Genomic DNA, 25,696 nt, shown 5'->3' on the forward strand with positions numbered 1-25,696 from the left:
AAGTTGAGGAGCCCCCCACCTGATGGGCCTGCCTGAACTCCTGCAGCTGTCCTTGGCTGGGCGCGGGCTGTCCGGCATTGCAGGTCGCTGAGGTTGGCTGCCTCACCTCCTGTTTTTAGCAGCGGGGTGCTGTGTCAGCCCCTGCAGAGGGCCACAGGCACCTGGGCTCCACAGACTGAGGCCACAGTTCCTGTAGCTCCTGAACTACCTGTGGCACCTTTTGCTACTTAATCTGGATTTTGGATTTAAATGAAATGAACTTGCAGTGCAGGCCAGGCAGGCTTCCTGGACATGGGCCTGCGCAGTCACACGGGCCCCATGTTCAGCAGGGTCCCACCTGTCTTAATGCTCTGGGGTTGCTGTTTTGAGATCCTAATAGTTTTTGAACAAAAATTTCATTTTCATTTTGCCCTGGGCTCTGCAAATTATGTAGCCCGTCCTGAATGTAGGACAGTGCATTAAAATGCCAGGGATTTGATCAATCTGTTCTTGCAACTGATTTGAATTTTGGGAACATGCTGTTCCCTGTGAATAAAGGGGGATTCATTTCTTTTCCCTCGAATACACTGTGTTCTGTTTTCCAAATTAGCTCTACTTATCAACTCTGCTGAGAAATTGGATGGTGGGATTGTTCTCCCTGGAAAGGAAGGTTATGCATCCTGGCCCTTATTTCTTGGGCTGGAAGTGCAAAGCACGTCCCACAGTGATGGAGCACGGGAAGCTCCAGCTCAGGAGCTCCAGATGGATGGGGCTGGCCTCCGGCCTCTGCTACTTGCCAGGGCTGAGGCTCTGAGCATGGTGCTTTCCTTCTTCGACACTCTGTTTTTCCATCTTTCTGTAGACTGGACATAAGTTCCACCTCTCAGGCGTGCAGGAAAAATTAGAGAGCACATCTGTGTCTAGCATTGTGCTTGATAAATAGTAAGTGCTCAATAAATAACTACCATTACTCTTACTGGTGTATTATTTTGTTGCCAATATCGAAGGTTGGGTGGGATTTGACTAGCTGTAGTGGGGGAGAAACAAGTGTCCCAGGCAGGAAGGAGAATAAGTGTGAATGCAGGGGATTAGGACGGAGCACAGCATCTGGGGGGGCTCAGGGAGAAATGAGATGCTTAGAAGTTTTGGAAGTATGAGAGGAGTTCTTGGAGGTGTTGAAATGCATTGACCCGGTGCTGGGCTGAGATCTAGGACATGGTAACCCGGAGACCATGACCTTGAGTGTGGGCCATGAGATGAGTGTTTTATATGCATTCTGTCACTTAGGCCCCCTACCTGCCCTACATGTCACAGGGTTCCATGTTCCAGGAAAGGAGATGGAGGTGTGGACAAGGACAGCTGCTGCCTGGAGTGTCCCAGCTGCAAGGGGCAGAGGAGGAGTTTGATGCTAGTTCTGCCTCTGAAGCCAAAGTGGCTTTCACTGGGGGCTTGTGACTTTTCATAGCCTCACTGACCTCACTGGGACTGCGGGGGCTGGGGTTCAGCTCGGCCTTCCTGCCCACCCTGGAGGCTCCTGAGTTTGTGAGCCACAGTTGCCATGCCAGGTTGGGAGAGGGCAGGCAGCTTGCAGGGAGAAGGACAAGGGACAAAGGACTGCACTGAGGACAGAGCTGAGCTAGTTCTAGTGCTGGACTGGCCAGGGGCCAGGGCTGGGAGAGTTGCTGGCTGTCGTAGTGCAAGGGTTGGCCTGGGGTTCCAGAGATTTTTATATTTTATTTAGAGATAGTTTTGCTAAGTTGGTAAGGTTGGCATTTGAACTGGTGGTCCTCTTCCCAAGTTGCTGGATTATAGATGTGTGCCACCATGCCCGACTACCCCTGCACTTTTTTTTGGTACCAAGAATTGAACTCAGGGGCACTTGACCACTGAGCCACATCCCCAGCCCTATTTTGTATTTTATTTAGAGACAGGGTCTCACTGAGTTGCTTAGTGCCTCACTTTTGCTGAGGCTGGGTCTGAACTTGCAATCCCCCTACCTCAGCCTCCCAAGCCACTGGGATTACAGGCGTGGGCCACTGTGCCCAGTTTACACCTTCACATTTCTTCTTTTTTTTAATATTTATTTTTTAGGTGTAGTTGCTTTTATTTTATTTATTTATTTTTATGTGGTGCTGAGGATTGAACCCAGGGTCTCCTACATGCTAGGCCAGTGCTCTGCTGCTGAGCCACAACCCCAGCCCCTATACCTGCACTTTTCAGGTAGTCCCTTCCCCTTTATTTTATGGCTGTGGGCTCATTGATCACCTTTTCAAGTGACCGTGATTTCGTAAATTTCCTACAGAGAAGAAGCAGTTATTTTTATATTCATTATTACTTATGTTGCTAGGAGTAATTCAGTCTATCCTCCGGCGTATTTCCCTACTACCCACATACAGTCCTCTGGACCCCCACGTCACTTCTGGTCTGCTACATGGGACTGGTGGGTGGGTGATAGCAGTGTCCCCAGGAGCTGTATCTGTACCAGGACAGGCAGGGTCATCTAAGTAGACCCAGAATGACTGCAGCATATGCAAACACATCTCACTTAACCCGAACAAAATGATTCTCCAGTTTTACTTTCCCTGATAGGGAATTGCACTGTGATGGAGGAAGGGACTTGTGGCCTCTGCCACCTGCAGCTTAACTATTCCCCTCCAAGATGCATGATGACTCCGCTTTCCAAGGGCAAGGGGGCGCCCTAAGCTGGAGCTCTCTCGACCTTCACTGTCCAGTCACCTCTGCTCTGAAACACTGAGCCCAGAGACACCAGGCAGAGGTTCCTAAATGTGCACAATTTATAGCACCTTTAGCGTCCCAGTAATTTTTTCATGACTTACAGTCCAAATGGACTGCTCAAGGGTTCTGCTGATCTAGTAGTTAGGTCCCAAAGAACCTACCAAGTATTTGTGTCCTTACAACATGGTAGACATTTGAAAAAGAATAAAGTAATACTTCACTTTATTTTTCAAGAACTATAAGTCCCCGTGAATAGAATTTATGCACCTGTTAGGTGCCACATGACCTTTCACATCTCAAATTCGGACTGCCCTGCCAGCCCTGTCTCCAGTTCAACATTGAGTTTCATGTGCTTTGTTTCTTTTATCACAGCAACCACCAGAAACTCAACTTTGCAAAGGTGTGAATCGCAAAGAGGAAGGTAGTGCCATCCGATTTGAAACTGAACTGCTGGAGCTAGTTCCCAAGGTGTCCAGGGGATATCCAGCCTCGTGTTTCCCCAGAGAACGTGCAATATTTTTTGAGCTTGCTGTGATGTTCTGGGAACCTTGGGGCAGACATTGAGGAACATGGCATTAGGACCATAAGCATGTGCTTCTCTTCCTCCTGCCTCAGTTCTAATCTTTACCTGATGTGTTTGCTTTAAAGATGAAACACATATTGATGTATTTAAAACACATCCAATGTATGCTCATTCTCCTGAGAGAAGCAAAGAGAAAAGTCTGTTCTTGGGCTAGGGAACAGTTGGTAGAGTGCTTACCTCGCATGCACAAGGCCCTGGGTTCATCCCCAGAACCACACAACAAAAAAGGTCTGTTCTCGGGTTCACACTTCCTGCGTGTGACTTCCATTTTCACTGCAACAAATTTTCTTAAATGTGATAATGGATGTCAAATACAGTCAGACTTCTGTATCTGCAGGGTCCTCTTGCATGGATTCAACCAACTGCAGGTAAAAAAAAATAAAATGAAATATACTTCAATAAAAGCAAACTGCATCTGGCTGCACATGTACAGATGTTCTCCTTCCACTCTTCCCTAAATGATTCAGTACACTATTTAGACGGCATTTACATTGTGTTAGGTATGGCAAGTCATCTAGAAGCGACTTTGGGTACATGGGAGGCCGTGAATAGGTTGTATCAAGTACTCTACCCCATTTTTCTATAAGGGACTTGAACACGCAGGGATTTGGGTGTCTGAGGAGGGTCCTGGATGTAATCCCCATGGACACTGAGGGTCACTGCACTTACTCCCTGGCACTCTTCAGTAAACACGGGAATGTGATTTTTGAAACTTCTCCACACTGAGCAGTCTCTTCCTAGCAGTTGTTGATGGTCGTTAAGATGTGTTTGTATTTGTAAACCACCGAGGAGCGTGGGCCCCAAGGAAGCCACATTTATGAAGTTGTGTTCTTGACTAGTAGTTTTTAAGGAGGAGAGAGGAATCTGTTATTATCTTGGGGCAAAATCCTGGCAACGTGAAACTCATAAAGTTAGAGGAAATGCCAGCCACTCTGAATGGGTCCTTCATTGTGTTAAATATCCAGCGTAGTGAGCCATGGTGGTGGCGTACACTTCTAGTCCCAGCACTTGGGAGGCTGAGGTAGGAGGATTGCAAATTCAAAACCAGCCTCAGCAACTTAGTGAGGCCCCGAGCAACCTGGTGAGACTCTGTCTCAACACAAAAAATAAAAAGAGCTGGGGCTGTGGCTCAGTGGTTAAGTGCCCCATAGTACCCCCCAAAAAAAGAACAACAACAAAAAAAGAAGTATCAGTAGTGATAAACATGTATTAGGTAAGTGGAAAGATCTGTCTCTGTAAAGTACTGTGACTCATCCTTCTGCTAATCCTAGTTATTTAGCATTTTTTTTTCTGTTTAAAAATGAAGCCCTATAGTATAAATCATTCAGTTTTTGTTTTTGAGAATGTTTTGCATACTTGAGATTCTTTGCTTTCCACATAAATTTGAGAAATTGGTTTCAAATTTCAAAAAAAAAAATATCTGCTGAGATTATTCACGGGGAGTGTGTTTAATCTGCAGATCACTTTAGGGAGAACTGATAGCTTAAAGATAATGAATCTTCAAGCCACAAGTATGGTATCTGATTTATTTTGACAGTGTTTGGGAACTTTCGGTGCACAGTTTCTCATGTATTTCATGACACATTTCCCCAAGTATTTAATGTTTTTGATGCTCATCATTGATGTTCTTAAAAATTGATACCAACTTTTTATAGACAAATACCTAGAAGTACAACTGATTACAGTCTGTACTTCTGGGACATTGGTCAGCACACTGACTCAGTCTGTAGAGCTGAAGCATTTTCCAGAAAGACTCTCACAGGCAGTTTCCTCTCTCCTTTCCAATCTCCGTGCCTTTCCCCGTCCTTGTCTGTTACACACCAATCACTGTATGGCAGCCAGAGCCAGGTTCTGTTCAGGACAGTGACCCACCAGTTAGAAGGGCCAGGCCTTGACTTTGCAGGGTCTCCTGTCCTCGCGACTGGCTGAGGCCTCAGTTCTAGCCTAAAGGAATGAAGCAGGGGAGAGGCAGGGTCTGGCTTCCCAGGGGCCAGAGTTGCCTTCCTCTGGGTTGTGCCCGTCTGGGTGCCTGGATTTCCTGCTGACTCAGCTCCTGCCCCTCCCACAGTGGCTGTGGGGTGAGTTACAGCCTCCCCTGGATCAGTCCTCTACAGGGGTGGCCATGAAGACACTGCTGGGAGGAGCCTGGGGACCCATGTGTGTTGCCAGGGTGGCACCTACGCCTCTCCTTCTCCTTCTCTGCTGTCCTGTTGACCACCCTGTGCCAGTTCCTTTCTTTCTTTCTTGAACTTGATGCATGGCTTGGTCAAGGGCTTCCTGTGCATTGCTCAGGAAGGAGCACAGCAGGCACTGAGGTGGGTGCTGCTATGGTGGCCTGCAGGACAAGGGGTGGGACTGAGAGAGTTTGTGATACAGCTGGGACCACACAGCTAGTGGGCACCATGCCCAGGGCCATATTCTGCTCCACCGAAGTCCAGAGCCAGGCCCAGCACGCCCCCCTCTGCCAAGTGGCTGGGATGCCCCAGCCTCCCCAGCCTCCCCAGCCTCCGACTCTCATCATCCCTTGCACTGCAGCTCATGGCAGAGCTGCCTGGCCTGGCCTCACCCATGAGCCGTCCCCACCTGGACTGACCCTGCTGCAAGGAGGACAGTTGGCTGGCAGCTGAGGTCAGAGCCAGCCAGGGTGTGATAAGGCAGCAGCGGTTCCCGTTCCAAGTGGATCAGGAATTAACACCCAGCCAGGTGCTCCTTTAATCCTTCAGTCCTCGTTCTGGTTGGAGAAGCCAAATATTCTTCCTCGGGTTGGCTTTTTGGCCATCTTTGAACAATTCATCGATGTTCCTTGTGTTCAGCTGTTTCTGTTTAGTTTCCTGTGGATGCTGGTCCACCAAAAGATGGTCTCGAAAGGTCAGAGGTCATCTGACCCACACAATTCAGGCCTGTCACGGGCTTTGTGTCACCATCTGTCCTCCCGCTGCCCCTCCCTCCGCTGCCCCTCCCTCCATTTATTCATCTGCCAAGTTGAAGAGCCCTGCGCTCACTCTGAGTCTAGGGCAGCTCATTCTAGAGACAGTGGCCCCATTTTGCAGATGGGGACATGGAGGCAGAGGTCATTCTGTGGAATGAAGATGGACCTCAGGCCTTCTAGTGTCCAGGTCAGATTCCTGGTCACTTTTTCTGGACTAGTGAGAAAACACCGGCTTCTCCTCTGAGCCGGGAACCCCTGTGTTCATCTTGCCCTGCTGCAGGCAGGTTCTCCCAGGCCTGCCCAATGTGGGACCTCAGAAAGAGGAAGTGAGTTAATGATCCACAGCAGGCAGATCTAGTAGTTGTGCTTCTGGAGAGATCCTCAGGAATGCGTTAGCTCTTTGGAGTTGCCGGCTTTGCCTGAGTCACACTCAGCCCTCTGCCCAGTCTTTGCTCTGGAAGCCAGTCCCAGGAAGCCCAGATGCTTTGTTTACAGCCACCTCTGGGTGATGTTCACCAGGCTTCGTGTTTGAAAGGAACATTTCCATCCCCTCATTTCTATCTTGCACACCTAGGAGGGCAGCAGATATGTCTGGGGAGAGTTCTGAAGTGGGAAAGTTGTGGATTTGGAGAAACCGTGAAGTCCAGGGGCCTTTCTCAGATTTTCCTGTCATATATGCATGCTATTGATCTATGGAGAAGTCCCTCAAAAACCTGTAAGCCTCAGTTTCTCCAAATATACTATGGGAGCAGTATCTGATTTTTTCTTCTTCTACAAGAAGGTACAAAAAAACTAAACCGAGGTAGCACATGATAAAGCAAATATAATAAAAGCAGCAATAATAAAATGATGCTATTGTGAATTTGTCAGATTAGTTGATTTCCCCTAGTAGTAGCAGGGCTTTTTCTGATCCTTCTATGTAAAAGGATCAGATTTCAACCCTGAAAAGCTTGTTAGAACCAGGGAGCCAGGCAGAGAGGGCCTTTGTCTATAGATGCTCCCTCACTTCCAATAGGAGATGCTCCAGAGAGGCAAGCTGGCCCTGGAGTGTCCCTCTGTGCAGTGGTATGGAGTTGGGTTGCTGTGGTCCCTGGTGGCACAGCTGGGGAGGAACTGAGACACCATCTTCAGATGCTCAGGTGCTGCTGGGGGAGGCTGCAGATGGGGAGCTGTGACCAGTCACAAGAGGGCCTGGAAGTGTCCAGTTTTCACTCAATCTAGAGCCTGGGGAATGGCTACTTTCCTCGAGTCAAGGGAGACATGTAAATGTGTGTGCAAGCATTCATGTGAGAGTAGGTGTGCATGTATGTAAGCACCTGTGTGTGCATGCATGTGAGCATGTGAGCGTCTGCATGTATATGCATGCATGTGTACGAATATATGTGTGTGCGCACGTGCATGTGTGAGTGTGTATGCGTTTGAGTGTGTATGTGCGTGACTGTGAGTGTGCAGGCTTGTGTGTATGTGTGTGCTTTTGAGTGTGCACGGTGGTGCTGTGATGCACTTGGGCTCCCTCTAACCCATCTCCCTCCAGGCCCCGCGGCACAAAGCACAGTAGGGTTAAGTGCCTGGTCTTTTCTTTGTTCTCAGGGCAGGAAGATCCGAACAGTTTGCGCCATAAATATAACTTCATCGCTGACGTGGTGGAGAAGATCGCTCCTGCGGTGGTTCACATCGAGTTGTTTCGCAAGTAAAGAGGCCTCCTTGTTTGCTCTAACCTCTGAAGCTTTCGATGACAAATGCTGCCTTTAGCAAAACACCAGTGCTATTTCTGAGACGAATTCAAGTGTCAGAGTGTCACTGCGTAGATTCTTGCCTTATGATAAATGCTTCTCCCTTAGGACATTTTTCCATTTGACCATTTAAATCTACATTCTTGACCCTTCAGATGCTTTAAGAACGTCTGGCTCTGCAGAGATTCCCCAAGAATATTTTCTAAGTGGAATTTTTTGATGTGTTGCAAAAACTGGCACGACGTTTCATCTTGGGCTGTTAAACCTGGTGTGTGAAGCAGGGATCCCCTCCTGCGAGTCACACAGAGCCAGTCCCCAGAGCCTCGGTGGGCGAGGTGCACAGATCTGGGATTGGGGGCTTACCTTCTGTCCTTTGGTTCCAGGCTCCCTTTCTCCAAGAGGGAGGTGCCAGTGGCCAGCGGGTCTGGGTTCATTGTGTCAGAAGACGGACTGATCGTGACCAATGCCCACGTGGTGACCAACAAGCACCGGGTCAAAGTCGAGCTGAAAAGTGGAGCCACCTATGAAGCCAAAATCAAGGACGTCGACGAAAAGGCGGACATTGCTCTTATCAAGATTGACCACCAGGTGAGCGGCTTCTGTGTCCCTGACAGTGGTCCACCTGCGGAGCCCAGATCTCAGATGTCCCAGCCAAGATCTTGGCCAAACCCAGACCTGGTAAAGGCACCCGGGATCTGACTTCCTGGGATCCCAGGGAGAGGCCTTGGGGAGTTTAGCCTGGGGGAAGGGGGTCAGAAAAGCTGTGGGAAAAAGTGGTCTCCTAGGTCAGAGAGTTTCACAACAGATATTTAAACTGTTTATAAAATAAAGCAATAGGTTGGTAAAGAAATAAGTAGGTGGAGCTGGGTATGGTGGCGCATGCCTGTAATCCCAGCTGCTTGGGAGGCAGGAATATCACAAGTTCAAGGCCAGCCAAAGCAACTTAGCCAGACCCTGCCTTCAGACCCTGGAGAGAGATATAACTCAGTGGTAGAACATCCTTGGGTTCCACCCAGAGTACCAAGGGGCGGGGGGGGGGGGGGAGAAAGAAATTAGTAGGTAAACAGTGGTAATTGAGTCTCCCTCCCATTTCTGATCCTGAGGCATCTGTTAAAAGTTTTTTGTCTGTCTCCCCGGGTATCTTATATGTTCACCATGTAGCATGGAATGTACCGGGTTTTAGGATGAGCCATCTTTGACACCAAACAACTACTTTGAGAACAAAACAGGTCTCCCCAGTTGGGGACTTTGCAGGGTAACTAGATAGGCTTCAATCCATCTTCAAACTCAAACATTTTTTGGGGGGTGGTATACAGCTCAGGGATAAAGCACTTGCCTGGCTTGTGCTAGGCCCTGGGCTTCACTCTCAGTACCTCAAAAGGAAAAGGGCCAAGGGGCCTTGGAAACCAATTAGAATTAGAACAAAGCCAATGGATTTCTTCTTTACAGAACTTCTCAGAGCCTTTAATATGCTAATATACACCTGCCAACCCGGGGTGTGGGGGGGCAGGGACTACAATGTTTGCTCAAATTAGAATTCTCTGAGTGTTCAGGTTTTGTCTTGTTTTGTTTTGTTTTTTGGCAGGGATGGGAAGTGGGATTCAAAGCTGAGACAGAGTGAGCTCAAGTTGGGGAATGTTGTATTTGAAAATGTGTTTGGTGTTGGGAACACAGCTTAGTGGTAGGGTTTCCCTGGCATGCATGCATGCAGCCCTGGGTTTGGTCCCCAGCACCACAAACAAAACAAAAACAAAAAAGAAGATGTTTTCTGTTTGGCTAGTCTCCTTGCAGTCATTTTTGCTTTGCAGATTTCTTAGCAAAGTCTTCATGCATGAACGAAATCCAGTTCATCAAAAGTTCCCACTCATCGTCATGTTGATTACAGAGCATTAGTTTGCCAGGTGCCAAGTGCAGTGAAATTGCTTTTTCTGGTTTTTCACATCCTTACAGTTTTCTAGACTTCAGATGGAAGGAGGAAGAGGGGTCAGCTGGATTCCTGTGGCTGGTCTAGGAAGAGACCCTAGACTGAGAGCAGGGATGGGGGGGGGGTCTTGTCCGGCTCCCCTCCAGCTTCCCCTGGGTGTTGCCTGTGAGGTCAACAGGTGTGGCTGCTTGGTGGAGCTAGTTCTGTGTTCAGTTTGGGCACAGGATTCTGGATTCTGGATCTTTCATTTTATTTATTTATTTTTTAACAGCACCAGGCTGCTGTTCCTTCCCAGGCTCCTTCCCAGACAGCTTTTCAGAAAACACAAGCTTTGAGACATCTATGCATGTTCCCTCACCTGCTCAGGCTGTGCACCCTGGCCCAGGCAATTTCACAACACAGTAATAGATCCAGGCTCTGTGCTCATGCACAGAGCAAGTGGCCTTCAGTGAGACCACAACTGTGTGTTATTCTGGTAGGTTACTGTGGAATTTCTAGCAACAGCTCATCTTTGAAAATTGTTTCTTGGTCACAAGATAATTGGGCCAGGCCTCACCTTCATTTACTTGTATGCGAGATAACTGTATCATCTCCATTTTATAGAGGGAGAAACAGGTCTCAGAGAGTATAAATGATGGATCTGAAGCCACACAGCTGCACCTAGTTACCCCAGCCTCCTGGTCAGTCAGGGTGCCGCTCCCCAAGTACCCAAGCCCATGGCCATGAGCTCAGGGATGGAGCCTGTCCTCTTTGTGATGGGACAGCTCACTCTAAATAGCCTGTAGGAAGGCTGGCACATCCCCATTTAGAACTCTGCTAGAAAGGTGTGCAGGACGTGGTTGTCTCACCGGAAGGAGGGCAGCCAGAATAGCACGGGCTGTGGCCACATCTGTGACTTTCAGCTCCTCCGAGCCCTTGGAGGGTGGCCAGCGTGGGGCCGAGCTGTCTACAGGCGGGTGCTGGCCTGTACCGTGCCTGCACTGTCCCCGCAGAGTAATTCTGTGTTTGGAATGTGTGGTGCATTCCGTGCAATTGCTCCTGGCCCAGGGATCTTCTCAGATTTTGAGCCAAAGTGGAGCCTGGAGCCTCGTGTCATCGCTGGCTCTCCAGGCAAGACGTGGGCGCTCCAGCAGGCGAGCCGTGCAGAGGGCTTCGGACGCAGCTGTGCTGTCCCTGGGAGTCCAGCTGTGTAGCCAGCAGCCTGCTGCGTGACATGTGTTGCCAGCCCCCAAAAAAGGGTGTTGGAAAATTTAAAATTGAACTGATGTGGCTTTTCAGAATGGAATCGGAAATGAAAGGATATTAAATTGCAGACACCCACACAAAAGCCGCTTTCCACTGACTAACTGCTGTTTTTTTTTTTCTTTCTTCTTTTTTGCTGATTAGCTGGAAGTAGGGGGAAAAAAGACACCTCTTCCAGGCTTTTCCCTTTTGTCCCTTGTTTTGATGAGAGCTAGGTGGTGGTGGGGCAGCAGTCTGGCTGGTCATGAGGCTCGGTTTGGAAGGAGCCCCCCACTGGGTGAGTGAATCCCTGCACAGCTTCACCCATCTGCACGTGATGTCTTAGGTGGGAGGTGGGCAGCAGATGGGGCATGAGCTTGCCTGGTATTGTGCCATCTCAGGGACAGTGACAACACAGTAACAGACCAGGGGAACTCGGGGAAGGCAGGCAGAGCCGCAGAATCGCGCCCTAGGAAGGAACTTGGTTACGGTGGCACCTGGTCATGAAAGACTATGGCCCAGTCTCCCCAGGGCCATCTATGAAGAGCCCGGTGAAGAGAGTGTGGCCACCTGCCACATCCATGGGCCCAGTGACTTGGTGGCTCACGGTTGGGGTTCCTCTGCAGCGTCATGAGTTACTCAGAGGGTTCTCGACCACTCACACTGCTGCTGCCCTTGGAAGGTGGCATTCCTGACACTTTTAAGGAAATGGAAGGGGCCACAGACATCTGTCCTGTGCCCCAACCCCCACGGCCCAGGGATGGACATGTGACCCAGTTAGGCCAGCAGACGTTCCCTTGGAGTTGCCGACCACATGGGGTGCTGCCCACAGAAGGAGGGTGGAGGAGCCACTGTGGCCCCGCCCCACGGGGAGCCCAGCTCTGGGCTTCTGCACCTCCTCCCGCCCTTGGCCGCCCCTCCCATCTCCAGGGGCTTGCAGTTGCCAGAGCTGTTTCTGGGATCGTGACCAAATAATTCTTTTTTGCCTCTCTGCTGAGAAGACATTGTGCACCCACCGTGCCGGGTGTGTTGAGACCCTGCAGAACTTTGGGGAACAGCCCACCGAGCAGCCCTCTCACCCCACATGCTGGAGGAGAGGGGGTGTCCCCTGGTGGCCCAGCCCTCCAACTTGACCAGACCGCCCTTTCTACAGTGTTGTCTGAGGGTTGAAAGACCCTCCACGGGGCCAGCGGGAGCCTGGAGGAGGACAGTCCCAGGATGTAGGGACAGTGTGTCTGTAAACACTTTAATGGAAAGCAGCTTCCAGGGCAAACCAGTTCAGCTTGGGATACAAACTGTTTCCAAATGTGCTTGACATGAGCCACTGGCGTGTGCACAGAGTATTTTTAACCTCATCCAGCGGCAGCTTTTTGTCTGCGGGGTTCCTTTTTTCCTGAGTAGTTTAGAGAGAGAGACAGATGTGGGGGTGGGTGGAGAGAAGGGGGAAAGGGGTCTATTGGGTTTCTTTAGGCCAGGAGCACAGGGCAGAAATATGGGGAGGTATGGAGGGAGGCGGGGGGGGGGGGAGTTACTTTGTTACAGCTGTTTTTCCAGCTGTGCTGGTTCTCTCAGAGGGTGCTCTGCCTGTCCTGTGTAAAAGCTTTATGGACTTCCCACTGTTGCTACAAAGAGGTCACAATGTCTTACCTGGGCTATTCCTACTAATCTGAAGCCCTCTTTAAGTTCTCTCCTCACTTCTGCCCAGCCACCCCCGACCTTGGGCATCTCCTTTCCCTGAGGCCTCCCCATCCTTCAGGTCTGTGATCACATCCTACCTAGACCCCAGAGACATCCCTTCCTGACCCCCTGTGGGGCATAGCTCCCCATCCCTCAGCCCCTTAACCCCGACCCCTCATGTGGGAACAAAGTCTAGACATGATCCCTATCTCATGCCTCCTCACCTCTTTATCACAACTTATGATCAGCTTACTTGTTAATTTATTTAGAGATGGGAGTCCTACTCTGTGGCCCAGATGGCCTTGAGTGATGTCCCTGTGTCAGCCTTCCCAGTAGCTGGGACTGCAGGTGCGGGCTGCATCGGCTGGCTTCATTTATTTCCTGTATGTATTTGGTGCTGTGGTTTGAACGCAGGGCCTTGCACACGCGAAGACCATGCTCGACCACTGAGCTACGCCCCCAGTCCTGGCCTCACTTATTTTTGATTCAACTTCACCTCTGCTGAAGGAGTGGGACACATTCATCTCATCCACCCATCAGAGTGTGGGTGTTCCACGGCAGCGTCTTGAGTGCACGTGGAGCCCTCTGTCCAGGGAGAAGCTGGGCCTGCTGCTACACAGGTGGCCCCTGCCTCTGCCGGCTGCCCAGGGCTTTGTGGTGCGGGGGGAGGTCTGTGGTCTCGGGTAACTCAAAGTACTGAGGCAGTCAGATTTCCTGTGGCCGCTTTTCCCTGACGCTGGCCACCGGGTAAATATTTGCAAGCAGCTGTGGCGAGTCTTGTGAGCTGGTTTTCTTTTTCCCCTCAGACCTGTGCCACCCTCAGGCTGGTGACTCCCACAGACCTGTTTAGAGTGGCCAAAGCACAGCGTGAGGGCTGGGGTGCTCTGTTTGCAGAGGGTCTTTTTACCTCGAGCTTGCTGACGGGGCAGGATGGCTGTCACTTGATCATCAGGTTCAGAACAGGGTCACTTTGGGGTGGGGGAGTGGGAACACTGGGCCTTTCACATCCAAGTCTCTCCAGGCCCAGCCATCAGGATTTGGCCTGGCGTGTGGTGACTCTGCCCTGAGTTATCTGAGTGAGGAGGGTCCAGGCAGACTCTGGGGACAAGGCAGTGGCCAAGGTGGGGGTGGTGTGCCTCAGTCTGACTCATGCTGGTCCTCTCCAGGCAAACTGATTGTCAGAGGGCGCTGACTAAGACGCACAAGCTGCCCAAAGCGAGTCGGAGAGCAGGGCCTGCGTGTCCTCCGGAGCCCGTCGCGGGTGTCCCTAGAGCAGCTGGCCAGGAATGCACACTCTGCAGTTGCCCTGTGATCTGTCTCTGTGTTTTTCCATTCTGGATTCTCCCCCACTCCCTCTGCACCACTGTCTTGTGGTGTTCTTTTCCTTCCAGAACTCCGAGGGCTCCCGTCCCGTTTGCTGTAGTCACCAGGGACCTGCTGACGTCATGTGGCTTCTGTTACCAAATTGATCTTTACCGTCTTTGGGGAGGTGGGGATGAATATTTCATGAGGGATGGAAACCCAGCAGCGAGTGGGAGCTGGCTTTCGTCCCCTGAGCCGGCCTTTGTCCAGAGGTGAATGGGGACGGGGTTCCTTCTCATTCCCTCCTGCTCTCTTTGGCATGGGAAGACATTTCAGTCCCCCAAACCCTCTGAACTGGGGCCCTGTGTGTTTTCTGGCCCTGTTTCAGGAACTTCTTTGATTATTGAGGAAATTCTTTGGCTCTTGTTTTTCTCTTAATATGGCAGTGACTTTGTCCTGCTGGCTCGCTTTTCAGGGAATGAGATGAAGACTGTTCCTCAGGGTTCTGACGGAGCAGGTCCCAGGCCCAGGTTATGGGGACTGAGTCTGCAGGTGCCCCCATGGGAATGTCTCCTGCTCTCTTCACCTTGAGGAGACATAATTGGTTCCACTTGGCAGTTCAGTGAGTTTGGCAGTGTGATGACAGTGGATTAGAGTCCAGGGTCCCAATAGAGCCTGCAGTCCAGATCCGGCCCTCCACCTGATTTTGTAAATAAAGTTTTATTGGAACAGTGGTGCTCCTTCATTCATGAAGAGCCTATGACTGCTCTTGTCCTGTACCAGCAGGGTTGGACAGTTGGAATGGAGACCATACGACCTGTGAAGCCAAACATATTTGCTTTTTCTGTCACTACATACAAAAGGCTTGCCAACCCCACTAGTAGACGGTGACCTTATCCTGGAGTTGCTGACAGTGGCTGAGAAGTAATGCCCCTAAGAACCAAGTGAGGAGAAATGCTAAGTGGCCAGGGGAAGGAGGCAGAGAAGCCGGTTTGTCTGCTCTTCCTCTTGGGAGGAATCATGCTTCTTTGCTGAAGATGACACTTTGGTCTTGCCAGATACAGTAGAAGCCTTGTATTTGCCCATTGCTTTGTGATTTTGGTAGGAAGGAGTTTGCTCCAATTCCACAGTTTTTTACAGATCATTATCTGACTTTAAGATCCTACCGGATCTTTTAAAGTCAGTTGTTCCTAATTCATTTGCTGATTTCATAAATGCCCGGTGAGCGTCTGTCTTGGGCAGGTTCTCTCTGAGGAGCTGAGGCTGTGGCAAGATGGGGAAAGCCGTGGAGAGGCGGGTCTGCTGTGGGAACAGGTGAAGTGCGAGGAAGGAGACAGGAAGGTAGGGCGTCGGGCCTGGGAAGGCCTCCAAAGGTGGTGTAGACAGGGGAGCTTCTGTGAGAAAGGGATAGCCCACTGAGAGGAAGGACAGAGAGAGCCGGCCCCAGGGCCAGTGGAGGGCATGAGCGCTGTGGAGGGGGTTACTCAATTCTCCTTTCATGCCAAGCCTGGAGGACCTAGGTCTTGGACCATGTGCAAACGGTTATTTTCCAGTGAGTTTATTAGAACCTTCCAGAATGAAAGCCAGTGTTTCTGGTTAGTTGGTTTTTCTGTCTATTGTCTATTTCTTATTGGCCTTGGTTCTTTGGGATTCCTGCTCATACTCTAGAAAGCTCCAAGGTCATAAGGAGTCAATTTCCTAAGAGTTTGAGAATACAAAGGATTCCTCCTGACCCGGCCACCTTTCACTCACAGCAGGAGATTGGGGTCTCCTGTGATTGTTTTCCTAAAACATCCAGACCTCTCTCTGTCCAAGCGAGAAATAAGACCTCTTGGTGAATCGAGGACTGATTATGCTAATAAACGTGCTAATTAATCGGTCACTTTTGCTAAGCAGGGCACTGGAGTCTGATAACTGGAGCATGTGACTCACAGCGTTTCCTTCCTTGCTTTGTCCACCAGGCAGCTCTTAGAGTCCACTGGCCTCCCTATGTCCCATGTCATGGTTTGAACACATATTTAATTAATTTGTGCCCTTTGTCATTGAACGTCTCAAATTGCTTTTATCTAGAGGAGATTATACATCTTTAAAAACATTTTAAAATACAGTAAAAAACAACGCAGCATCCCCAGGAACCTCCCCTTGCGAGCACTTGGGTGTTGGGGTCACGAGGTGCTGGAGCGCCCTCACTTCAGTCAGCAGTCGCTGAGAGGCTGCTCTGAGCTGGGCGCCTTCGCAACCGCGCAGACCGCTACACACCAGGCCTCCTGAGTCAGGCTGCCCTGAGCGAAGCGCCAGCCCCAGCCAACCAGGTGTCGTCTGCTCTTTGGATCCCGATGGACTTTTGAGATCTGGCGGTTCGTTTTCTCGTTTATCCACTGACTTCATAAATATTTACCGAGCGTCCGCCATGGCCTAGCCCTGCCGTCACCCTCCTGAGGTCAGTGGAGAGCAGCGGGTGGAGCAAAGGCACTGAGTGTGGAGAGGGCGGACGGTGGACTTGGCCTAGGCGACGTCTGGGCGCTCAGAATGTATACAGTCACTGGCTGCTGGGCGCCCATACAGAACTGTTGACATTTTGTGGTTTGAGTAAGAGGATATTTGGAATGGCAGGCGTTTCTTGATACCTGACGGGAGACTAAATATTATGGTGGTGTCGTAAATGGGGAGGAGGAAGGTGGTGTCCTTTCCTTTGCGCTCTCTCTCCCCACACCGAGTCTGCACAGCCACCCTCTGCTCTCCGGCTCCTCACTCCCCTTACTCTCCCTCCCTCCATCATCCCGTTTCTTTCCGCTCCATCCCTGACAGCAGGAACAGTCGGCTGGGCGGAGGATGATGGCGACTGGTGGACAGTTTCTTCTGAGCCTGACGTGCTGTGGTCTCAGTGCCCCTGGCAGGGCCTTCCTGCCCTGGCCTCTCACCTCCTTGGTCTCTCCCTCCACTCACCGCAGCCACCTTGACTTCGTGAGCCTCAGACTCCTGATTTGGTCCTCACTGACAACCCTCATCCTCTCTAACCGGAATCCCAAGGATCTCCCTCTTGGCCCACCACCTCCTCGTCCCCTGGCCGGGCACCTTCATGGCGTGTGGCCTGTGTACATAACAGGCTCTGGGCCAGAAGGGCCCCATACTCCAAGATCACCGTCCTAATTCTGTGTTTGATTTGTGTCGTCTATTAATCATCCAGTAAGATGGGAGTGCACATAGGGGGCTTGGAGCCTTGCCTCCGCTGGACAGGTCCTTGGCCTTCCCACTCTGTCTCCTAGGACTCCAACCCTGCCTGACCTTCCCTCCCATCTCTGCAGTGGTCACTTCACCCCACATTGCTGAAAGAGATGTGGGAAAGTCGGTGGGAGGCTGCACATCACACCCCTTAGCATCCTGTGGCAGCTTGGTGCAGGGCTCAGGCTGATGGTGCTCCGGTGTATCCTGTAGGCCACTGGGCAGGAGCGAGCTGCTTCTACCCTGATCCAGGTACCTAATGTGTCCTGGCACAGGGGTGGCAGTTCTGCTTATTGTCCATTGTCCGTGGTCTGGGACAGTGGGCCTTTGGAAAGGAGAGATGCCTGGCTCAATTCCCCACCCCCAACGGCAGCACGGTGTGTGGGGCACGTCACTGGCTGGTGGAGCACTGAGTTGTGAGGCCCCCTTGGTGTCTTGCTGCCCTGTGAGTATCTTTGTTCTCAAAGGACCATGACGATAACTAGAAAATAGAAACCATCAAGATCAGTGGAGAGAGAAAATGGAAGAAAGGAAAAAGTTTTGTATTTTAGTGCCTTTATGAGCAAGGGGCGTGTGTGCTGGGCCCTAAATGCTGTGACCTGTCGCAGCAGGTCTCTGTCTCGTGTGGCTGTATTCCACGAGTCCGTCACTCTTCCTCCCCCTCTCACCCAGGTGGAGCACTCGGGCCTGTCTCTTGAGTGTGTCCTTACACCTAGCATCCTCCTGGCAGCTCTCCCCCGCAAGATTTTCCTTAGGAGGCACACGGGCTCTTTGCTGGGTCCGGGGGACATGCTATTTCCTCTGTGGCATGTTTCTTAAAGAAAATGAAACGTTAGCATAACCGTTTCCAGAAGGCACATTGAATCACTCACTTGAGTGGCAGCCAGTTGCTGCAACATTAGCCTTTGGAACAGACTTCAACCAACGCAGGGACGGTCTGGAAGCACCGGCCTCTGAAAACGAGCGTGCTGGGCGGCTGGCGGATGGGGTGGATTCTGCAGACTCAGCAACAAAAACATTTCTGTAACCGAGGAGCACTTTGTAGATTTCAAAGGAGAGAAAGAAGGGATTGACTTGGCTCATTAAGTTAGGGACAGATTGCCAGCTTCTCCTTTAATTTGGTTTTATTGGTTGTTACTGCTCTCCTCTCCAAGCTTCAGGGAATGAGGTTGCAGTGCAGAGCAGCCACGGGTGGTGAGGCAGAACCCAGAGCAGAAGCCGAACTAATGGGGGCTCCTAGCTGTTTGTGCTCCTCCCAGGGGGATGGCTTGAGCAGGCCACCACCTGAGGATCCCAGGACTCCCCTTTCCTCTCCTGCTGTGGAAGGGATTGTCTGACCCCATTGGAACTTGTATGCAAAGAGGTTTACTAAGGCTTCTAGTGCCGTCTCAATCTTCATCCATTTAACTCTTTTCCACTAATAGAATTTTTGGAAACAGTGACGTCTTCTGGAAAGAACTCTAGTTGTCAGGGCTCAGATGACCATTGGCTCTCAGCAGGCTCAGCTCCCTTACTTTAGAGGAAGGAAAACCCAGACTCAGATAAGTTAACCAAGTGGCCCAAGGTCACAGAGTGATGCAGGACCCACACCAAACCCAGATGCCCCGTTGCCTGGGACAGTGGAGCCCAAGGTGCTCACGTGCACGTGTGCACACACCTGCGGTGTCGTCTAGGTCTTCACTTCTGTGCCTCCTGTTGATGTTGGACCGTGAGCCCACCACTCAGCACAGGCCTGCTCTCCCGCCCTGGAGAAGTTTCGCATGTGTGGCTCATCCAGGGTCCAGTTGTGGAAACCATGCCTCAAGGCCCAGGCCATGGCACAGGCCTGCCTCGACCCCCACCCCCGCCAGGGCTGGGCTGCAGGGCAGGGGCTCCCGAGAGGATACCATGGGACAAGCAGCAAGGCCAGTCCTTCACTGCGAGGACGTGCTGAGCCAGCGCTGTTTGCTGGTCTCTGTTCTTAACGCCCACCTGGTCACCTGCCTCTGTGGAGTGACTGAGGGACAGAGCAGCTCCTTCCTTGGTGTTGGGCTGGTGAGAAGAGCTGGAGTGAAGGTCTGGGGGAGGTTTGAACTTGGGTCCCCCATGTGCAGCCTGCCCCCATCTGTCCTGCAGAGCAGTTGTGGTACAGGCCGCGTGGGTGACAGCAGGAAAAAGTGAGGGGCAAGCTCAGGGCAGGTGCAGGAGTGAGCCTGCCCGCAGTGACCCGGCTCTGCTCTGATCACCTCCTCTTGACCCAGTGGAGGCACAAGGCCCCCCATGGACATTTGGGACCACTGTTTCCTTTTAAGAAGATTTCTCCCTCCATCCCCACCCCTGAAACAAATAAACAAAAAACAACCCATGCATGGAAGAGGAGAACTCATTAGAGACCTTTCTGACACCCCTGGATGCTGTGCAGGGTCACCCCCGCAGGCGAACCTTCTCCCCATGTCACGGTCAGCTCTGCTGGCTGCTCCCTACCTTCAGCCTTTGTCCTCCTCAGCAGAGCCCTGAGTACCTTTTAGGCTCACATCCTTTGCCATAGGGAGGGGGCCTTATGCCTGGGTGCTGTGACGCCCTGTGAGGAGCAAGCTGAGGCACCTTTGGAATTTCCTTGCTCTTTGGAGGAGTCATGTTTCCACCGGGCTAATGTGGTGGCAGCCATCTTGTGACCATGAGGACAGCCTGGAGTGGAGATGGACGGGAAGGAGCCTTGCTCTTGATGTTGTCCTTAAGGCTTTGAAGTTACCAGCCCTGTCCCTTCTGCCCTTGGATAGGTGACTGTTTGGTCTATCTTGAGCTGAGTTTTCTTTTATTCATGGCTGAAAACACCCTAACTAACAAGCACAGATCATTTCTAATATTGATACCTTGTGGGAGATTCTGGGCTGAGCTGCCTTTGGCATGGAAGATGGACCCTGTGGGCCCAGGTGGCTTGTCTGTGCCTCCGTCCATCAGTTAGGAAGCCTGGAGGGTGAATGTCTTCAGGACCCTGGGCTGTGCGTGGAGGAGACTCCCCGAGTGTCAATGAGGGGTCCTTCCAGGTGGGCGGGTTTCCCTTCAGCGAAACTCCAGGCTTGTGGTGGGTGGTTGTAATCTAAGCAGATGGCCAGAGCCTTCTTTAATCATTTCCCTGCCTGTGGCTGTATTTGGTAATTCTGTAGACACGGCAGAGCTGGACCCACGTCCAGGCCTCTGCCACCGTCCCCGGAGTGGGTCTCCACCTGGCTGGCTGGCAGTATGCTGACCACTCAGGTGCTAGGGGTTGATGCTCTCTTCAGGTCGATCTCGGGCTCTGAGGACACCACTGAGTATCAGGGAGTCCCCTGGAGCTGTGGGCGGCCCACCCTCCTCCTAGATGCCCCTTCTCTACTGCGGCTCCCAGGCTCCCGATCTCCAGGAGTGTGTGAGGCCGTGAGAACAAGTGGTGCGAGGAGGGACTTGCTATGGAGTGTTCCGTATCCTAGAAGGACTTGGGCCCATGTGAGCTGCTGGCCCTCCTGTTAGGGCCTGAGGTCACCTTCTTACCTCTGCAGTGACACGCAGCACCTCAGAGTGTGAGACTCGGACGTGTGCAGTGGGACCCACAGGCCACCTTCTTCTCTTTCCCTGGCCTCCGCTGACACGAGGGGGTGGATGCTCACCCTGGTGGCTCTGCAGGTGTGCTGGAGGCTCAGGGAGATGGGGTGTGAAGAGGCTGCTGGGAGAGTGGCTGGCATCGTGGAGACGGCCTGTGGCCGGTGCTGCTTCAAAGGGAGCCGTAGACAGAGTGTCTGCCGCCAGGAACCTTGGAGAAGCTTTGATGTGGGGAGTGCAAGAAGCAGCCCGGGGCCCCAGAGCAGGGCGGACAGGACCCCAGGTGCTGTGCAGCCTCAGCAGGTCAAGACGGAGCCTGGCCGTGCCTTTCAGCCTTCTGTGCACTTCTTCTCCCCATCCCCCCGTGGAGAAATGTCTAGCCGGTGATGGAGTAAAAAGCTCAATTACTGAGCAGGAATTTGGCCAGCAGAGAGCTGCGAGCAGACAGCCCCGGGTGAGGATTGCGGCTGAGAACGAACCCCACTTGGATTTGAAGGACGCTGAAAGGCCAGGGGCTTGCAACCAGCCAGCACCTGTGCGGAGCAGGGCCAAACAGCCCCTAGAGGAGTTCGGCCTGTGGAGAGCGCGAAGCTGGCCTAGCCTGTGTCTCAGCGCCAATCCGTCCCTTGCAGGGATTTCTGCCTATAATTAGAAGCCTGGGAATTAGAGCCGTGTGCTGGAGCGTGAGCCCAGAGCTGGGGAGTTGTTCTGTTTAGCCCGGCTCTTCCTTGGCCATGGGAAGTCCCTCCTCTCAGCCTCAGTTTTCTCACCTGTAAAACGGGGAGAATCAGGTTCCAAGTCCTAAGTGTCCTGGAAGGGCTTTGTTTGGCAGGTTTATTCCTTTCACGTGAATTCAGGGTTATGTGACAAGGGCCCCCTTCCCCTGGCCATCCTGTCGCTCGTTCTGTCTTAAGGTCACTCTTCATAATCTCTGACGTTGTCAAGTGAGTAAGCACCTAGACCGAGGTGACAATTCGGGTGGTCTACCAGTGCAGTGCGCCCCTCCTTTGTGTCTGAGGGGGGATTGGCCCCTGCAGGGACCGCTGGGCTCTCCTCACCAGTGTCCACCTTCCCCAGGCCTGGGTGGCTGTGCCAGTGTGGACCACTCTGTTGCTCTCATGCCAGGCTTGTCCGTGGGGTGCTCTGGGCCCATTGTGGCAGCAGGCAGTGTCCCTGGAGGCCTGACTCTCCCAGGGAGTATGGATGGACAGCAGGCAGGACTGGACGCCACTCCTTGTGGATGACACCCCCGCCCCATGGCTTCTCCCAAAGCCTTTGCCCCCTTCCCAGCATCCTCTAGGCTTGAGATCGGACCTTGGAACAGAAGACACGGGCAGAGCTGTCTTTAGGTCTCTCTGTCTAATGCCCCGAGACATGGAGCTGCTCCTGGCTGCCTTCCCAGGAGATGGAGGGGTGGCCATGCGCAGTGAACCCTGCCTGGAACTGTCTTGCCTGGTTCCCAGTTTGTGCCTGAGCCCCTGTTAGGGTCCCACCTTGGCCTCCTGTCTGTCACCCTCTTTCTTTGGGTGGAAGGCTGACCTGCCCCAGCAGCCTCTGCCACCCCTGCCTGTCCTTCAAGGCCATCCCTTGGGGAGAGGCCAAGTGCACGTCAGCAGCCCCCAGTCCTGCCCCTCTCTGCAGTGGTTGCTGAAGTCATTCCTGGCACAGGCTGCTGGCATGGGCCCAGAGAGACACATGAGGCCGAGTTCCCTGCCTGCCTTGGATGCTAAGGATGATAAGGAGCGTGGGGAATGCTGCAGGCTCTGGCCACAGGGACCCTAGGGGGAAGGGTCACAGTCAGGGCGGAGCTGTGTCTTGCTAGGTGACGGCACACTGGCCTGTGGCAGCATAGGTGGAGTTTCCCCATGGGGGTTTGCAGGGACCCCGTTAACAATGGTCAGCACCTGGCTTGGCTGATGCTATGCCAGCCCTGACTCTCTGTCCCTTGGTTCTCACAATAGACAGTGAAGCAGGTGGACCACATTATTTCCACTGTCCAGATGAGGAAATTGCAGGCCCCAGTGGTTGAAGCTCAGGCCTGGCCCCGTCTGTGCCCTTGATCTGGGATGGTGCTCTCTTGGGCCTTGTGTCTGTGAGCTGAGGGGCGTCCTCCTCCTCCTCACAGTCTGCTAGTCACTATAGGTTCGCACCCCCTTCTACATTCCTTTCTTCCTCCTTGAGTTTTCTCAGCCAGCATCTCCTTATTGGGTGTGTTGGGGCAGGAGGGTGCTGTAGAGCAGACGGGGGGGGGGGGTCCCAGGGTTGAATCCCTCCCTCTAGAGTGACTCATGTCCTCCTTTGTTAAATGGGCATAATGACAACCCCAGTTCATCTGCAGGTGCTGCCCTGTCCCTGGCAGGGGAGATGCTAGAGCAGCCCACTTCTGCCGCACCTGGCCCCTTGGCCTCTTTGTTTCAGGTGGGCACATTCGGGGACAGGCCTCGACTCTGCTCTCTGGCCTAATCCATGCCAGACTCTGTGAAGTTGAAGGAGCTCAGAACTTGGGAGGTTGCTTGGCTGTGCCAGAGGCAGGAAGAGAGCGGGACCTGAAGGTGTCCCTGATGGAACAGGGAGGCCCCGGGCCCTTCCTCCAGCCCCTCAGTCCTGGGGCTCTTGGAGGGGCTTGATTGGGCCCTGTCTTGTTCTAAAGAGCTGTTTGGGGCTTGCAACTTCACGCCGCCTTGATAGGGTGTTGGGGATGGACTCCCGCCCAGGCTGGGGATCTTCTCAGGACAGGAGAGGTAGCCCACTACTTGGGTCTTGGATGCTGCTGGCCCCTGGCCATCCCTGTGCCTACCCAACAAGTCAGCAAGTCCCTGGTGGCAGGACCCAATCCTTGGGCCTTGGGAGGAGCGAGCATGTGAGAAATGGGCAGGTTCCCTGCTTACCCAGAGGCCTGCGTGGGCTCAGGCTCCTGCTGGGCCTCAGCCCCCCAACAGAAATGCCAAACCCGGTTTTTCTCCCCCTGTTGTTGGCCTTGAAGGTTCAGAGCAAGTATCTGCTGGGAGCTTCGAGCTGTGGTGAGACCCTGGGGTGGTCTCCTTGGGGTCTGGCCTCAGTGTTTACTTGCGACATGTGGGTTAAGTGGGTTCCCTTGCCCCCAGAAAGGCGTGTGGGTCCTGAGCCCAGCCCTCCATGGGCTTGGTGCATCCGTGCCCGTCACCGCTCCGGGCTCTGCTGTGTCTGTGCGTTTATCCGTCTTGTCACGTGAGACAAACAGCAACGCCAGCCCTGTGGTTGCAGGGGAAGCTGCCCGTCCTGCTGCTCGGCCGCTCCTCGGAGCTGCGGCCAGGAGAGTTCGTGGTCGCCATCGGGAGCCCGTTTTCCCTCCAAAACACCGTCACCACAGGGATCGTCAGCACCACCCAGCGGGGCGGCAAGGAGCTCGGGCTCCGGAACTCGGACATGGACTACATCCAGACGGATGCCATCATCAACGTGAGCCGCCCCCCCCCCCTCCACCCGCTGGGGACTGGGGCAGGCTTTGGCCAGAGGAAAGTCAGGCTTAGAAGTCAGGATCCTTGTAGCACGGGGGTTCCCTCTGAACCTCTGAAGTAGAGGGACGCCGAGGGTTGGCAGCACCCGGAGCGATCCTTGCCATTCCTACAACAGGGGCCTTAGACCTGCCCGAGGGCTGCATGGCAAGGGGATCCTCATCCCGCCCGGGCAGGTTGCTGGCTGCCCTGCCCCACAGGCCCCTTGGGCACATTGAGGATGTGCAGAGCCTCCCTTTCTGGCAAGAGGGCCACTCACTTCGCAGGGCCCTGTAGCCTCGAGGTGGCCTGAGCTCTGCCCTGTGCCCTTGCCCTAGGCCACAGCCTGAGTGCCGGGCCTGTGCCCCCATGCCCTCTCCTGAGACTGGAGCTCTTGGTGCTGCTTCGGAATTGGACTCCCTCGAGCACCACGTTTCTCTTCTTTGTTTCTGAGAGCAACTCCCCCCACCTCTGTCTGAGAAGTCAGAAAAGGTGTGTTGGTGCAGCTCTGCCCCTCGTAGGTTTTATTCTCAAACTTCCTTCCAATCTGCACGAGGTTCTGGAACCAGGACAGACCATATGGATTCCAGCCCCAGCAGCAGACAGGGGACCTACCAAGGGGGCTGTGCAGATTTGGACCCCATGATCCAGGAGCAAGTGGGCAGTGGGCCTCACCCCAGGCCAAGAGAGTGGGATTAGAGGCGGTAGGGCCTCTGAGTCTAAGAGCCCCCAAATCCCCATCTATGGCAAACCCTTAAGTTTCTGAATCCTTACAAATCTCAGGGAAGAACCGGACCCCATACTCCAGGCCCGGTGCTCAGAAAGCCGCCAGGCAAGGACAGATTGAAGCATGTTACGACACAAGTATAACCTTCCTTTTTCTGTTTCTTTCAGTATGGAAACTCGGGAGGCCCCCTGGTAAACCTGGTAAGGCCTGTCATTACCCATGTCGTGGTTTGTTTTTATCTGTGTGCGTGCTGTTTTGTTTTAATTTCTTTCTGAACATGAACTTGCAAAAGCGTGTTATCCAGTTCTTGTAAAGTGAGCTCTGAGTGGACTGTATCTCTGCATATCACCCTATACACCTTTTCTGGAAGGAGTAGGGCCTGCCAGAGTTGAGGCTGGGGAGGGAAGGCCCTGGGACATGCAGGTGTTCACAGTCTCAGGCCAACGCAGTCGAGTCCGGGGCCAGTCCAGGCCAGAGAGGGAGCAGCTTTGTGCTGAAGGTCGCAGCAGAGCTGTGGGTTGTAGGGAGCACCTCCTCCAGATCCAGTCCCCAGGGCAGGGAAGCAGGGAGGAGCTTCCCCAGGCCAGGAGCCCTCCCTCAAGACCTGAGGAATGAGGAGGAGCAGGCTGCTC

General features: G+C 52.9%; 1 protein-coding gene across 1 annotated transcript in view; it reads left to right on the forward strand.

Moving 5' to 3' along the window:
* HTRA1 (HtrA serine peptidase 1) overlaps window positions 1-25,696 on the forward strand; it is a 46,048-nt gene that overhangs the window by 15,043 nt on the left and 5,309 nt on the right. Inside the window, exons 2-5 of the mRNA XM_081268001.1 lie at window positions 7,818-7,917; window positions 8,344-8,548; window positions 24,108-24,302; window positions 25,232-25,264. Coding sequence (XP_081124127.1) covers window positions 7,818-7,917; window positions 8,344-8,548; window positions 24,108-24,302; window positions 25,232-25,264 — 533 coding nt within the window. The remainder of the gene's footprint in view (window positions 1-7,817; window positions 7,918-8,343; window positions 8,549-24,107; window positions 24,303-25,231; window positions 25,265-25,696) is intronic.

Source organism: Spermophilus citellus, assembly GCF_964194105.1.
Source record: "Spermophilus citellus genome assembly, chromosome: 15".
Taxonomy (NCBI): Eukaryota; Metazoa; Chordata; class Mammalia; order Rodentia; family Sciuridae; genus Spermophilus; species Spermophilus citellus.